Genomic DNA, 17,929 nt, shown 5'->3' with positions numbered 1-17,929 from the left:
GTTAGTTAAGACTATTGGAAAACGTGAGGTCCTCGCTTTTTTTTATTTATTACGCATTACACATGTACGAACGCATGACCAAGAATCACTTTTAAAAGCTGATGATGAGCAAATTAATCTTTTGTTTTTAAAATTTATAAAATAAATATATGTGTATATTGTGTTTTTTTTGTTAATTGTTTTCTTAAGAATTAAACAATTATCGCCACATACATTATTTACGCATCATCTTAAAAACTCAATTACGTTCTAGATTAATACAAAATAAAAATGACAAGAATACAACCATCTTTAGCTAGGGTTGAATCTGTAGCGACTTACGGTCGTAATACCACTTTTATAAGGTATTCGCTAATTTCATGTTTATTTAGACAACATTTACAAACAACTACAAATGAGGACCTATAGGATTGTAGGACGATTCATGGATGACTCTGGATAAATAAATCAACAGCAAAATCATGGAATTATATAATTCTGTACATAAATACATAGTTATAAACATATAAGCATATTCATTTTAAAAAGAAAGAGAAGATAGAAGAAAACAACAATAATAATAATAATAATAATAGCCGTTAAGTATTTTTCGCCACGATGTTTCAGATGCTCAATCATTGTGGATGTATTTATGAATCGCGTTTGAATAAATAGTTCGAAAGAATATTGATTTTTACATTGATTTTTTTGTTATATAATCAACTCACTTAGGCGATATTGCATAATAATGCAATAAGATGACGATTGAAAAGAAGTTGAAAAAGAGAAAGAGATAGGATATCGGCCGCAACCTAGTGGGTGCAGCTCCATCCGTTAGTGTTACGCCTTTAAGAACTGAGACTTGATAGTCGCGATTCCTACATACTCGGTCAGTCACATATTGGACCCGAAAGTTTGACAAGCACCCCCTCCCCCACGTTTTTTTTTTTTTTTTGTAGATTTCAACTGGATTTTTTGAATTGTAAAACCCAAAATTTCATTGGCACAACCGGTTAATATTCAATACATAGCAGTTCTACACATCTTCATATACAGTTTGTTACATACCGTTTAACCTATAAATTATATCTTATGTTTTCAATTATGAAAATGTATTGACATGAGAGCGTATCGTATTTAATCATTGACAAAATGATTAGGAAATGTTGTCATAAATGATGATTTTGATTGTTAATATAAAATATTTATTTTTGTTCTTGCTTTTTTTAAATTATTTATTAAAAAAGAAAAAATAAATTAAGTTCAAGGTCTTGAAATTTCAAAGCAATTGTTTATTCCATTTTAGTAAAAAAAAAAAAAAATAAATAAATCAAATATATATATAAGTATATATTCTTTTTTTGATTTTTTACATACAGGCCGGTTTGGATTTAAAAGAAAACCTGGTAGCTGGTGGCACACCTTGGCCTTATCCATCGGTATATCATCCATACGATGCCGCATTTGGTTATCCATTTAACAGGTAAGCTCTCGAAAGTTAATTATAAATTTCTAAATACCGGTCTTTCGCTCATAAAACATTTATCCTTAAAACATTTGCAGAATATTTATGAAAGTTTCACGTTCTTTTTTTTTTTTTTTGTTTTCTATAAATTATTATGTTCATTTGTCATTATTGCATTTCCATCAACGATTTCTTTGTAAGCAACTCTGCCCATAACCATATTGTAGATTAGGCGCCGACTATCAACTACTTATTATGATTATGACATTCTTTACAAAAGAAATTCTTGTTTTCAATGAATTGTAGATTGTTGTCATGAGGTACATTATTTTTTTTTTAATAGTAAATTGTTATACGATGTTTCTTCTTTTTACAATATTATAATCGTACAATATACATAAGTACATTGTGCAAGAAATTGCAATTCAATAACAGCAAAATATATAGAGAACCGCGACATGTTATGCATTTTGAATGAAGTAGGGTTTAAGTATGTGATTTAATAGGTAGTTGCTAACATTTCTTTTTTCTTGATTAGAAATTTTCTCTGCTTATTATGTTGATTTTCTTTTACTTTTTTTATTTTTGTGTTTTTTTTTTTAATTTCCAGGTTTTATAAAGTGAGTCAATTTTCAGCATTGACGTTATCATAATGTTAGGCAGACTGATTTATGATATTATTAAACGTTTACAGAAATTTTTAGAGATTTAACTCGTATGTCAAAATAGAGAAGAGAGGGTTATTTTCAATGAAACGACTAAATTTCTATTTAAATATCGAAATTACTTTAACAGCTTTAGCTGGAGGTCTATTAAGGTATACCAACAATCAAACGGAGTGCTCGTAAATTAAGCTAGTAATTACTTTCTAATTAATTATGAACAATTTGAAGCAAAATATTCAATAAATTTTCATACTAAGCATTTGGATTAATCTCGTAAAAACATATTCCCTACTATTCTTTATATACTATCTCTGCCAATATATTTTTGATATTTTATAGCGAAACATTGTGAAACATTGATGTAAACCTTCACTTTTCATAAGAATCCTTATATGAAGAGATACTCGAGGAAGAGATGTTTTTATAAAACTTTCATTATAAAGATTTACTTTTCGTAAGAAAAGTTGCATGATAAAATTTATCATTTATTATGCGCCAACATACTCTTTTGCACCGATGGTCATTAATTTAGAATTAACTTCTCTGTCCGTCTGTCCGGTTTGTTTTCTTGTGTTCAACCTACAGGTCGCAATTTTTGAGATATTTTGATGAAGTTTTATATATAGACACGTTTTATCCCAAGCATAAACGCTACTGAAAACGATTCGAATCGGACCGCTTGCCCATAATAAAGCCTTATTTTGGAAAGTCGTTTTATGAATAATTGTAGGCGTTGTAGCGCGTTTAATGCTGGGCCGTTTTCATTTGTTTCTGAATGATATCTTGCGTGCGCGGGGAATTATTGATCATTTAATTGAATTAAATAAAAAAGGTTGAATCAGTATATATAATTAAAAACTTTTTTAAATAGGTGTTCCATTATTTAGGCCGAGATGGTTCAAATTTGGCACAGGTAATTTTTTTTACGTTAAATTACTTGTATGATATAATTTTTATCATGAACTTGAAAATTATACCTTTTTGTTGTATGAATTTTAGTTTTCGCTATATTAGGGGGATTCAACAATTGCCCCAGCTGGTCCAAAGTTTTCGTACCAGTTTAGAATGCCCAAATACTGCTACTTAACTGCTTTTGCTTAGAAATTTTGAAAATTACAGTTTTTTCCATATACCGATTTTTTGGGAAAAGTCGTTATCTGGGGAGTGCTCGAAAAGTGGATCGATCCGAACCATTTTCAACAGCGTTCCTACTTGGATCAAAACACATCATTGTCCCAAATTTTATCAAAATATCTCAAGAATTACGACTTGTAGCTTGAACAAATCAGACAACAGGCGGGCAGACAGGCTTGGATTAATTCAGATTATCGGTGATCGGTGTAATAAAAGGTGGATCTATCTAAAGCTCTACGTCAGCATTAACTTGATATACCCTGTATCACAAGTGTTGGTATAAGGATACAATTTATTTAATATTCGAAAAACGTTTTTCTCGGATACGGTTCGTATAACTAGATCATGGATATTCTTTTTAAGAGAAATACCCTTGCACGTTTTCACTTCAAGACTCTTTATTCACAATCAATTTCTTTAAGGATGGGATTATTTACATTTTATTTCGGCAAGACTCTCGACATCTCCACTCTAATATTCCTTTTCGACTCAAATGTTCTTGTCCCACTGACTCTGCCTTCCGCAAATAGTCTATTAAAATGCATTTTTACAAGCACATTACCATTAGCTAAGTGCATGGTTTCATTCCTAATCCGTTAACCTGCTTTTTCCTTATTCATTTTCCTCAGCAGGCAGCTGCATGACGCGCCGCTAATGTGCCCTTGTGTTTTCCCTCTCTAGGCAACTTATTTTTTGGAAAATCAATTAGTTGGAATGAACTGTATTTGGGATTTCCGTCACAACATATTATAAAAGAGTTCTAATTGATAGTACAATTAATAACAAATACGACGTTGGTTTATTTTCAAAAAATATTTTCTTAAACTATTTTCAATAGGACATTCAACAAATGTTATCTTAATCAAAATCATTAATCCTAACTTATTTGCGTAGGAGCTTAAGCTTAATGCAATCAGTATTTATTAAATAATATGTTAGGCAGATGACGCTTATTGTAATCCAACTGAGACGTCAGAAGCGAGAAGAATAACAATACTAATGAAGTTCATTAAAAGAATTGCATAAAATTATTTTAGAGAGAATAAATTCATTCATAAAAATGGCAGCAAGAGTATCAAAAATATCATAATGAAATAAAAATGTAATTAATAAAAAAAGTGTATGTGCGTACGTTTGTTTTATATATTATATATATTATACTGGCAGAGACAGACAAATATGCATATATCCCCAACGACCGTTACTTCCGTTTAGTGTTTATTAACATTTATACAACATGTGAATTACATAGTTGTTAATCATTTTCTTAGTGAAAATATGAAGTAAAAAAACAGCAATTGTTGATTAATTTCCAGCTAAAGAAGGCAATTAAACAATTTAAAACATCCCGTCACGTAGAATCCGACAGACAGACCAAAAGGGAGACAAAGACGAAAAGTACTGAAACAACCGCATAACCAGTTGAGTCATATTTCCACACTTAACATGAATCAATATAAAGTTGTTTTTCTTTTTCTTGTTTTCTTTTTTTTCTAATTTTCCTCTATATAAAGGAGTGAAAGAATAGAGAAACTGTTTCAACATGCAGGTGTTCAATTAATATTAAATAAGCAAAAAAAAAAAAGAATAACAACAAAAAGAAAGAGAAATAACCTATAACCTAATTAAGAGCTTCAGAGTTACGATTTAACTTATAGCAAGAGCTGCCGCTTTAATAAAAGCGTTTTTTTTTTTTTTGGTCTCTTCTTGTTGCTCCTAAGCCAAGGGCATTAAAAGCACTTGCGCTTCTTTATGGATGGAGTTTATATAGCGACCCTAATTGTGTAGTAGTAGTAGTAAGATTAATATATGCATATGTGGATATGTTGTGGATTGCGTTGCTAAGGCCGCCTTAAAGCAGGGCTGCCGCATTAACCAGACAAAGCCACAAATTGCTCTATAAAATTAACCACTAAAACATAAAACAAGTACTATGAAGCAAAAATAAAATAGGAAAACATTGTATACAACACAACCCTTTACAATCATATCTACCCATTTGCTGAACATTTTATAATATGTTTTCATGTAAGTATTACTATCAAAATATGGGAAACGTTAACCTCTTTCCAATCAAACAATATCAGCATAAATTTGATTCCATGACTGTGCATATGCATGCCACTAACGCATATGCATATTTAGAGGGCAGAGTTGCCGTTTAAAAATTAATTATTGTCTTAATTGCCGCCAATTAAAAGATATATTTACATTGTTGTGTATACTAATAATAATAATAAAAAAAAGAATTAATACTAAAATGCACACGTGGTGTCTACGAATTGCAAATCATTAAGCTACGCTAGTCTACTATATAAGAAACTAATTAATTCGTTATTGTTGTTATTGTTTTTACTTCGGATTTTAGTTACGGTATGGATTTGAATGGTGCACGACGTAAAAATGCTACGCGTGAAACCACCTCTACATTGAAGGCCTGGTTAAATGAGCATAAAAAAAATCCATATCCTACGAAGGGTGAAAAGATCATGTTGGCCATTATAACAAAAATGACTTTAACTCAAGTGTCCACTTGGTTTGCCAATGCACGTCGAAGACTGAAGAAAGAGAATAAAATGACTTGGGAGCCGCGTAATCGTGTCGATGACGACGATGCTAATTTGGATGACGACGATCATAAGAGCACTGACGATAATGATCTATTAGGTATGTATCTTTTTCTCTTTTTGGTAAAGAAGGTTGTCTTTGAAAATTATTAATACGGGTATTTAAGGTATCTACCGATCTTTAGTTCTCCATCCAAATTCTTTTTCCCTGCAGCTGAAGAGCTCCTACTTCCTCCACCCTCATTTAGATACTTTATGTTTTGAACCTTAGGAAATATAAACAGGAATTAACCGAGAATTCATCTGCATAGTAAAATGTTAAATATCTCTGTTTTTAACTGCACCTCTGTTTTTAACTTAAAAAGAAAAACATTTTTTACCAGTGTTTGAAAGTCTTAACTGTAAATCTTAAAAATCAATTAGATTAAATAATAAAAGTTGAATTGGCTGCAGGGGTAATAAAAAAAAGTCTTTAGTTTAAATCGGCAAGAATAGCCAAATGGATAAGAATCGCAACTACCAAGTGAGTCTTCACGGGTATAAATCTCAGTTCAGTTTCACATGCTTAAGGGTAGATGTGCTGAGCCGGATCTATTTTTAAAAAAAAAAATTATGTAGGATACGAAGGTTTCTTATGCTTACCGCAACATATAATTCTCGCTTCACTATAGATTGCACATTAAGGTCCTAGACAAACGGTTAAATGTAACGTAAAGTTATTTTTTTAATTTCGCTTACGATGGCAGTTTGAACAAAGTTATTCCTTTTAATTAAATTTCCTATGTATTTGTCATTACTGCTTTCTTTTGTTTGCTTAAGATGCTAAAGATTCTGGTTTAGGCTCCAATGAAGATAAAGATCACCGTATATTAGGGGAACGGCCGGGTGAAAGCAATAACAGTGAATGGTCCGGTTCACGACCTGGCTCGCCTAACGGATCTCCTGATTTATATGATCGGCCTGGGCTTATGCCTGGAGGAGGTCATCCTATGTTTCATCCTGCGACTTTGCAACATTTTCGTCCACCTGCCGGCTCTCCGCCCGATATAGCGGCGTACCATCATCATCAACAGCAACTGCTACAACATCATCAACAAGCCCAGCAGCAAGCTTTAAATTCAGCTGCCAGCGGCAGTACCAGTGCCAGTCTGGCAGTTAAACCCCGAATTTGGTCTTTGGCCGATATGGCATCAAAAGACGCCGCCAAAGAAACAAATAAAGACAGTCCGCCTGGCAGTGATTTACCGACTGCGCATCCTGCTTTCTACGGCCATCCCGGTCAACATCCAGGTGCTGGTAAAATTTTATCTCCCTTAGCGGCTAGAATACCTAATTACGCACCGTACGTGAGACCAGATTTATATCGTGGTTTTTATGGACCGGCAGCAGCAGCAGCTGCACATTTAGGTGCACCGACGCAGGAGTTTCTTGAACACCAAAGAACGTTTGGTGCAAGTTTAGCAGCGCACAATGGTTTAGGTATGAATCCTTTATTATGGAAAGCAGCCGTAACCGGAGCGGCTGCGGGAGCACCGCACTTTGCACCGCTTAGTTTGACTACAGCCAGCAGTCACAACCCCGCACAACAAATCCCGCCTTCAGGAACTTCGCCATCGGGTTCGAGTAGTTCATCTTCGACAGGCTGTGATGTTGTACAAACCCCGCCTTCAAGCCACCATAATTTGGTCGCTATATCAAACAATTCTAATTCATCGACAACGTCATCAAATTCCGGTAAATTATCCCCTGGTAAACCATGACAATCGTCTTTAGTCACATCATTTAACAACGATAACGCAAATGCAATAACAGCAAAGGCTTCACCCATATCCGCCTTTCGTTCTTTGATTGCTTTCCGGGAGCAACATTTACAACAACAAGCACCCAAACTAATAATGAGACCTTAAATTGTGACAATTTAAGCTATATATATAAATATATAAAAAATAGAAACATATATATATATTAAAAAAAAAAAAAAAAATTAAAGAAACATAAAAATAAAAACAAAATAAAAAAAATTAAAATACTTTCGGACAATAATAAAAAATGTGATTAAACAAGAAATAAGAAAAAAGGAAAACGAACAAAAAACATTAATATCTCTTTAAAGCACTTTTCGAGATTTGGTTTCTCATAGAAATGAAAAGCTGACAACTGCAAAGAACGCGTATTGTTTTTAGAAAAGAAAAAGAAAACAAAAAGAAAGAAATTAATTTAAAGAGAAGAACGGATAAAAAATTGTAAAAAAAGTAATAATAATACGATGTAAAAAAGAAAATACTTATGCAATCAGAGCTTATAGATTAAATACCATTAAAATAAACACTTAACTCCATCTAATGTAACTAAATATACGTTAAAAAGGAAACGAAGAAAATACAACACTGTGCATCCAAATAACTTCTTACAGCGCCGCGAAAACGAAGGAGTATTGCGAATTTAAGTTTACGCGGAAAAGACTTTCGTTCGTATTAAAAATTGATAAAGGATTCACATATCAATTTAAAACAGCAGAAAAAGTTAAGAAAATAGTATAAAATAATTCACTTATCCTAACATATGTATTTTTTAGAATTTATTTTTAAAATAGTTTCTCTTTTCGAAATATTGTTCCTGTAAAGAATAATTTTTATTACACTCCACACCATTAACGCTGTAAATCAGGTAAAAAAAATTTGACGCAAATGAACATAACTAACTAGGAATTCCAAGATAAGAAGTTTCAGGATAAGGATCGTAAGCTGTAGCTAGCCAAGTAAAACCTCAGTTCATTCGAATTTGTATCTAGCAAAGATTTTTTCATTGTTATAGTTTCGAGACCATAAATAGCAACGAAAAGTAGATCAAAATTAAAGATCCAACATCCGTTTCTTTGCACTTTAATGAATATTGAACGATAGCGTATAAACAACTGAGACTTATACCGCACGAACAGCTGAATTAGTTGAGTTATGTACCCAAGTTTGCTAAGCAACCAATATGAATGCATAGTACTTACTTGTACACCTAATAGTTCCTTTTATTTTCACCGTCTAAAGATGGGGTGGAGGATGCAGTCGATTTCGTCTAGTAATAGTTTATCGGACCGCTATGAAGTACACTTCTGAGACCTTATAAACGAGGTATGTTTTTGATTATCATCAAAATCTAAACTTATACGCTCGCCAGTCTCTTCGTATGTTACTATTACGTGGATAGAAAAAGGGCTACAATTTGGCTACAAACAGGCCTACAGTGGATAAAAAACTATAACTTACTGAAACATTGACCAAACAGTCAGCGTAGTAATCTAAAACCTTAAACCGAAATTTTTGCTTATATATTAAAAATAATGAGTATTGATCTAAAATTTATTAAAAGATTACCGTAAAAGATTTATTCATTTAAGGATCTTGTGATAGCAAAGCCAATTTCGTATAATGATTTGCAAAATCATCAAAATCAAAAAAAAAAAAAAAGCAACGAACACATTTTCTTTAGTAATTCACAATTCTTTAATTTTATAACATGGGGAGCAGCAACCCGTCAGTACACGTAATATGACAACGAACATACAAATGTTCGATTTACTTATTGGCATAATTAAATTAGTATTAAATTAATTTTTGTCTGCGTAATCGGCCATAAGATTAGCTTGCAATCTTTTTCAACATATGTACTTTTACATTCTCAAGTTTTTAAATATAAATAAGCAGGGCCCAATTAAGACAAGATCGTATATCGTATACTAGCCGAGCAAATTTAAAACTGCATTTTGCTTTTGGTTTAAATACAAGACGTGTTCCATCCTTTGAAAGTGGTGTGGGGTACCACACTGTCGATACTTGTCGACTGTAGTAATCTCTAGTTTGTTTTTATCATAATTTATTTAGCTGATGGTAACAAAATTTAATAGAATTTTTTCTTTTTTTTTCTCTTGTTCATAAGATATATTTATGTTGGCTGTAAACTTGTAAATATTTTTTATGTAGAAATTATACACAAACATGGAGATACATTTAGTAATAAACTCTTATTAGGAAGAATATTAAAAACATATAAATTTCCCATTTAATTAACTAATTTTGTATAATTTTAGTAATATTTAGGAAGTAAATGAATATTAAAACATGTTAAAAAGCAAAAATATATAAACGAATGCAAAGAACTAACAATAAACAATTACATATATATATATATATATATATATATATATATATATATATATATAAGTAAATGTTAATACATGTAAATTTATGTTTTATTAACCCAAAAAGGAAATAAAGCCGTAAAAATAATAATAAAATAAGCGGTAAAATGAAATAAAAATGCGACTGCTATGAAAATGTATAGAAGATTCCAAGAAACAGGAGCAACTACTACAAAACTAATTGTAATTAAAATACACTACACACGCACACACACGAACGCATATACACACGCACATCCATACATACATACATACATACATACGCGCAACCAAATACAGTCCCATATACTCTAAGTAAACTTACATGCACCGACTTATAACGTATAGTAGTAACATAGTAAAACAACATACAGACAGCAATCGTACACAAACACAAATACCGTTATATAAACATACGAACACTCATGCACACGTTTTAAAATTAACTGTGAAAATGAGATGATTAACGACAAAAAATAACAACAACATAAACAAACGTATGCACGCACAAACACAGAACCATCTCAAGTATTTAAAATTGTATTATTATAATATCAATGATCAACAATACATGCGCATACATTCATATATACAATATATGTGTCACACAAGTGCATACATATATATATATGTATATATATGTATATGTATATATACGAAGTAAATGGTTTATACATATATATATAAAATATATATACATATATTCAAAAATCCCCATTTTAAAGAACCTTCCTCCCTTCATCTCCTTTTCCGTTCTCCCAACATCCCATAATCCTTCGACCCTTCACCCCTTACAATTACTTGTGACACATGTATGCGTATGCAGTTAACAGATAAACTTGCATTATCTGTTTATTAAAATTTGAAGAAAACGTAATTAAAAACGATGATAAAAAAATTTCCCAAAAATGTTAAAATTACCGAAGAAAAAAAATATACAAATAATTATTGCTACAACCGAAAATTAAGAAGAAGAAGTGCACAAGAAGAAAATATATACACTTAGTTGCAATATAAATATTAATCCGTAAATAAAAGAGAAAAAAATGAAAAAAATTATTTAAAAAAAACTATTTAAAAAAAAAAGAATTTTATTTTTGAAATAAAAATGAACAACATATGAAACATATTAGAAAAAAACTACAGAATAAAGGTACCGATAAAAGAAAACTGCATAGATTTCCACTGTAACTCGATTAAGTAAAATAGCAAACAGAGCTCTAACTGACAGTAGAGTAAACGAGTACCATATTTAAAGGCGAATTGTGAAACTACAACCTACATGAACGTATGTGCTTCGACCTTCAAGATTTACAATGGGTCTACAATTAGTCCTTCAGAGCCGGTTTTTTTGTATGACCATCCACTCACCCACCCCCACCATTATACAAACGCGGACGGTGCAGATCTGGACGAGTTATAGGAGGAAAGGGCTCAAGAAAGGGAGTAGCTTTAGTTTTAGTCGTAAAAACCACTTAAAAGCCTGTGAAAACAGTCACTCATTGATTGCCTTTTAGGAGTCATTGTGGCAAACACTGGAACTAGTATCACTCCGTTAACGGTCATTATGTATTATTGCTCGCTCCTTTTTTCGACTTCAGTTGTAAATTTGGACTCTTTTTCTGGCATACCGGTTAAAAGACGGCATGATGCGCATTCTTAATGTGTAATATTGTTCAGGAAATGGTGTGAATATTCAAATGAGGTGTTGCTTTTTATTTATAGCCGGACTGTTTGAGTTGCAAGACCTAATACCTAATTTTTAATACCTAATAATTACACTATTCTGTCGTATTGCGTCGTTCGGGATTGTTTAAAAGGTTATCTAACGGTATATTTTAGATTCTTTTTACATAGAAAAATATACGAAGAATATTTCGCTGATTTGGTCAGAGAATGATACAGAATGACATTTTGATCTTATTATTAGCATGAAAGGCTAAAAACTATTTCATCTTTTTTTCTGCTATTTACTTAACGTTTGTTTTATTTAATTTGTTTGTTTGCGTTAACAGCTAAAACCTTCCTATGCTTAGAATGACTATTTGAAGGTTTATAAAGGCAATAAACTAATTGGATATATCTCAAAGGACAATGCGGCGAGAAAATTTAGATTGTCAAATGTGCTGCTAGAGATCCTCCCAATGAAAAATACTACAAAATGGGAACGCTTTCTATCTATTAACAGAAAAATACAAAAACAAAAATAAATAATTTTGGATACTCCCTTCATCCATATTATTATAACGCCGTCTATATTCGACATTGAATGCTAGATTTGCCAAAGCACTTTTTTGTCAATAAATTGTGTTCTGTATCTCGTATTTTCAGCTTGAAGATTTTTGAATACGGGCCATATTTTCGAATTACATTAGATTCTACTTTAGTTTACTGTTCATCGTGAATCGTGAAACGATTAACGGATAGATAATGTTGAAAAGGACATGGATGTACTTAGACCTAAATAATGTTTTCCAAAGTTTCGAGATTTTGCATGCATAAATAGTTGGGGTTTTTTTAGATAAGAGCGAATGACAATCGTCACTGTAAATTTTTTTTTGCACGTGTAACATGGCACGGATTAGAAAAAAATGCGGAGCAATAGGTGCAGACTATCCGCTACATGGGAGTACGTTCAATTAGCTACTTGTATGTCTTTATTAACCGATCACATATTATAGTAATGAACAAGAATTGAAGACGAGCATGCCGATTTGATAGTCGCCTTTGTTAACTACTTCCCTATGCGATTGTCATAAATATATATACTTGGTGTTGTATACACTGTTAAGCTAACAACGTCCGCCCGCATGTCTGCGGATGAAATCGTCAAAGTCGGGAAATTTGAAATATAAATCAGTAGCTGGACATGTAATCCTAAACAAGACAAAATATTAGTCATGACTCGATTAACACTACAATTAAAACGAGCATCCAGAATATGAAAGAGCTCGACACAAGCAAATATGTCGCCATATTTTTTATCAAAAATTTGCAATTTTTACTAGAAAGCCAAAGGGTGAAGTGAATATTTTAGAAACGCTGTTGTCTTCGTAGCCTACTAAACCATGCAGAAACGCTCTTATTTATAAATATGTTAGCTAGGTCCAGAATATCATCAATGCGAAGTCAGTAACGCTAAATAAAATAGAAAGCACTGTGTTGAAAGTTATGATGAGTAACTGAAAAAGTATTAAAAACTAGTTATCATGTTGTCATAGAGAGCAAGGTAATTTTCGCTGTGGATGTATTAAATTAGTGCGGACGTATACAATAACCAGGGTGACTTGAGATAGATAGACAGACTACTTATACTGTACCGATCGATCCACTGTCACTTTCTGAATCAATCTAAGAACATCCGTCCGCTTGTCCGTTTAAGATCTGTTCATGTATAATTCTGTTGAACATACAGGTCGTAAAATTAGAGATATTTTGACAAACTTTGGTACGCGGACGTGTATTGGCCCAAGAATGAACGCTATTGAAAATGGTTCCGAGCGGACGATTTTTTCAATTTGTTGCAATGTAACGCCTTATTTTGAAACGTTGTCATAAGGATAAATCCATCTCACTATGGCGTTTTTACTTTCTTCTTTTTTTTAAAAAGATATCGCGCTTAGTTCATAATAATATAGACATATATTGAAAATATTATAAATGGCACAATTTATTTTTATTTTTTGAAAAACCAACGTATGTCACCGAGGTTTGCTTAGATGATGATAGAATGATCGCATACCGTGATATTCGCGAAAGAACAAGGGCGATGACCAGACACATTGTTCGGTTTCGATTCAAATATTTGATACTTATAACCGAGAATACTTAATATCCGAATGGTGCGGTAAGTTCAAAAGGAAAGTGTTCTTTTCTTGCCTTTTTCTCACTACATAGCGGAGTGCTAGCGAATTTCGTTATCACCTCTTTTCTCATACCTTGAAGGTCTTCTTTTCAATTTCCAATCTAACTGTAGCAATTCCTGCGTACATTTTTACCAATTGCTTGTTCCGGTAGGCATCCCTAGCTTAGAATACGTCATAATCGATAAATGGCCACAAATGGCCTGGAACCGTGAATATTCGATTTTTTTAATGACATTAATTTCGTCGCCAATACGCGCCCTGATTTGATTCCACTCTTTCTGAATTAGTATCTTGGATCTTTTTTCCATTCCAACAGCACACTTGGAATATCACCGTTTAAAATATCTCGCGTTTAATTCCTACGATAGACACTTAATTCCCATTTCTTGTCTCTATCCGCTCAAAGGTTTGCAAATTGTTTATTTGTTTTCATTTTGCGCCAAGTTCCGTATAAATAGATAAGACTTGCACGCTACGTGTACCATATTCGGCATACCTGATAGAATTGGATTATTTTGAATAAATGCTTTATGTTTTGCGAGTTTATGAAGGAAAACACTTATTTTTATTTATTATATATATTTAAACAACAAAATGTTCCACATAACGAACTTTTTGCTTCGTATTACATAATTCTAATGCGCACAATAAAGCGAAAAGGCATGCAAATGTGATATACGTTTTCATATAGTGATGACTTTTGTTGAAAGAAGGAATGGATAGATTCATTAGCACAATCGTTGCAAAATGATATTACCCTCTTTCCTATATAATGCGCAAATTTAATTATCACAATCCTTCACAGTATTTTTACTACCATCGTTTGTAGCGGTGTCATTAGGAAGTTTCGGGTACATCAGATATATATCAAACAAAAAACTCCAATAACTTTTCAATTTTGATTTTTTAATAATAACTTAAGCATTCAATCAAACTAACATTTTTTAAATTAAAACTGCGAAAGCAAAGAGCTAATTAATTCATTGTAATATGAAATATTCTCTGACATCTAATCACCAAGCTGCGTGGCACATTATCGGCGCACTTTTCAAACGATGGTGCAAACATCAACAACATTACATAACATAACAAAAATTAAGAAAATTGTTGGATTTTAATATTTTCCGATTTCAATATTGCAATATTCACCGAGCTTGACCCACAAAAGTGTTTTAGTATGTACTAAAAACGGTACACGCGGCAGGAAACGTATTAACAACTTGGCGTGAATCTGTTTCCGTTACTCATTGCTATCCTTTGCATTCAAAACTTTGCTGATAATTCTCAGGTTTCGTGTGTAATTCATTCCAGGAGCCTAACTTCTTAGCCATCACCCCCAAAACCCACATTTTGGTTAGGGTGCAGTATATTTATAGTAAGCTACCTCAGTTTCACTATATGATATGCTTTGCCAGTAATTTAAAAGTCATGCAAATTAACTTTCTATTCTTTGACAAGAATTCATTTTGAATTTTAGGACTAAGTGGTTAACGCGCTCGTTCGGAAAAATAAATTTAACTAATATATTATGCAAGTAAAATGAACTGAAATACTTGCTAAAAAAAAATTATCGTGAAACTTATGATGAAAGTGCGTGCATAGCAATTAATTTTAAAAATATTGTACATAAATAGTTATTTCACAAAATTCATTGATGTCATTATTCATTCATCAAAATTTTATGCAAATTAAGAAAAATATTTTTTTTTTTCATTTAATTGCTTTTTAAAAAAAAATCTTTTTGAATATTATTATAGTAAAGGTGACAGCAAATCATTTAATCGTCGTTGTTGTATTATATATTTCCGGTTAGTGACAGCAGTTTTCTCAATAATTTTTTCTTCTCTTTTTAGAATATTGATTATTTTAAATTTATTGCAAAATGTAAAGAAAAACTGCGTAAGTATATTTAATTAACTGATATTCTGTTAGTTACGCCCGTCGTTGTTGTTATTATTTTTCTTGTCGTAATTGTAATTGTTATGTTGTTTTTGTTTCTTTATTATAAGTATTGTAATTTAATAATGTTGTTGTGCCTCTTAAAACTAAACAGATTGTCAATTTGTGTCATTACAAAATAATCACAACATGACATGTTGTCAAACATATGTTTATGCGTTTATAAGCAGACAATTGTATATATATGTGTGCGTGGATACATGCCTAGATACACATGTATGTATGCCTTATGAAATCCATACAAAACCCGTACGATATAAATATTACTTACTACTCATTCATCTTAACTTACACTGATGTAAATAAAATGCAACCAACAAATATCGTTGTACACTTGCGATCTAATACTCTGTGCATATAAAGTAGTACACAGAGTGGACCACTTTGATGTAACTCTAAACAATTTCACTTCAGATACTATCAAATACATATGCAAGTAAACAGAGAACTAAGTAAGTATACGCTTAAGTTTACGTGCATGATAAACATAAGGCTAAACAATTAATATCGCTTTACGGGCGTTTTTCATCATCAAACCGAAAACAGTCTGTATATGCGTGTGCATTTATGCCTTAACTGTCATGTCATAAGTTTTAGCGTTTCTAGTTTCTTTTTGCCAACTTTATTTTTTTGTTCTTTTATTTATAATTTTACTGTTGTTGTTGTTGGTATTGTCATTAAATAAATTGTGGTTGTACATGCAGTTGATAGTAATATTAACAAAGAACTTAAGATCAAGTTTATTATAACTCCTGATTGTCAGTCAATTTATTGTCAGTTACAACAACTACAATGAGCATCTAGTGAACGTTCGTGAAAGATCTCTGCTGCTGGTTTGCAAAACTTTTCTGTTTTCCGTTGCCACATAACACAAATTGGTTTGGCTTTTTAGGGTTTTCATTTATGACATAGTTTAATAATTTCGTTCATCTGCAAAAAAGAGCATATAGAATAAAAACATACAAGAAACACCAATAGAAGCCTGCAATATATATTATAGTGAGAATGCGAACACACCTTAGCTGAAAATTCGAAAACGAAGTTCACAACAATCAGCTTTAACGACTGGTGATCATACTATAGTTAAACTAAAGAAGATTATCATCATCATAATCATTGAAAACTAAGGCACTAATCGTTAACTAGGTTTACAAAATCTTCGTTCACTTCATGTGCAGTGAAAAAAATTTTAAATAATTAGAAGATATCGAACATACATATAATACGTTATATATTTATCCTTCTTGTAAAAATTAATATATTCTTTGAGTCGTTTTGCGAGTCGTGATAGACAGTATTTAGAAACAACGTAAAGGGCCATTTGCAAAGATTGTAGGCGTATCTGCGTCCGCTTAATATGAGACTACATTATGATATTTGCTTTAGCTTCTACTTCTGTTTTTATGTCTTAACGTAAAGGACCACAAACTACTACTAATATTTTTACAATTTTTTCGTAATTCCGTTCTTTTCGCTTTTGTATCTGCGTTAGCGTCAATTAAAAGCTGTTCATTACGTTTCTATAGGCGAAAAGCTGTACGCCTAGGAAAAAAGGTTCGAAACAGGGGCACAATAAAATATGAAAGTGCTCTATTATTTAATCGATATTATCGAGTACTCCCTGTTTCCAAAAACTAAACTCCCTACGATTATAATGATAGGGAGCAACTTTGAGATAAAGAAGAACAGCTGGAGACCTCCACTATTTGAAATCACTTAAGCCAATAACAAATTCCATTTACACTAAACGATCTGAGGAATAGTTCATGGACTAAAACTTTTTTTTTTTTTGCTGATAACAAAGTTTTTGTGGGCTGATTGGTTTGGAATTAAATGCATTTATCCGAAATACTATTGCAACTCGTAAATTGCACTGCTATCCTTAGTAATGCATAAAGTCGTCATATTGAAACCATAACATAATATAACATCGACATATATAAATGTTGCACTCGTTTAGCTAAATAGCTTATTATAAGGACTTCAAAAAATGAAACTCTTGCGCAACGGTTACCTTATACACCAAGCCCTGAAGAAATGCATGTGTCTCCGTTCTGGCTCTTGATATCTGTTGGTGCCTCTTTGCGCAGACGTATATATATTCCACTGCCCTATACTATATA

The 17,929-nt window shown here is 32.0% G+C and overlaps 1 protein-coding gene across 3 annotated transcripts in view; it reads left to right on the top strand.

Annotated features, from left to right (window-relative positions):
• LOC119637808 (homeobox protein araucan) overlaps positions 1-7,769 on the top strand; it is a 35,947-nt gene extending 28,178 nt beyond the window's left edge. For 2 of the 3 annotated variants that reach the window (XM_038034134.1, XM_038034131.1), the window contains exons 3-5: positions 1,359-1,462; positions 5,612-5,910; positions 6,630-7,769. In XM_038034134.1, coding sequence (XP_037890062.1) covers positions 1,359-1,462; positions 5,612-5,910; positions 6,630-7,570 — 1,344 coding nt within the window. In that variant the 3' untranslated portion in view covers positions 7,571-7,769. The remainder of the gene's footprint in view (positions 1-1,358; positions 1,463-5,611; positions 5,911-6,629) is intronic. The other variant, XM_038034133.1, reaches the window with a different exon arrangement.
• The last annotated feature ends 10,160 nt before the right edge of the window (positions 7,770-17,929 follow it).

This window comes from Glossina fuscipes, unplaced genomic scaffold, assembly GCF_014805625.2.
Source record: "Glossina fuscipes isolate IAEA_lab_2018 unplaced genomic scaffold, Yale_Gfus_2 61, whole genome shotgun sequence".
NCBI classification, from domain to species: domain Eukaryota; kingdom Metazoa; phylum Arthropoda; class Insecta; order Diptera; family Glossinidae; genus Glossina; species Glossina fuscipes.
Note: the sequence above shows the minus strand (reverse complement) of the source record. Positions and strands in the feature narration are given on the sequence as shown.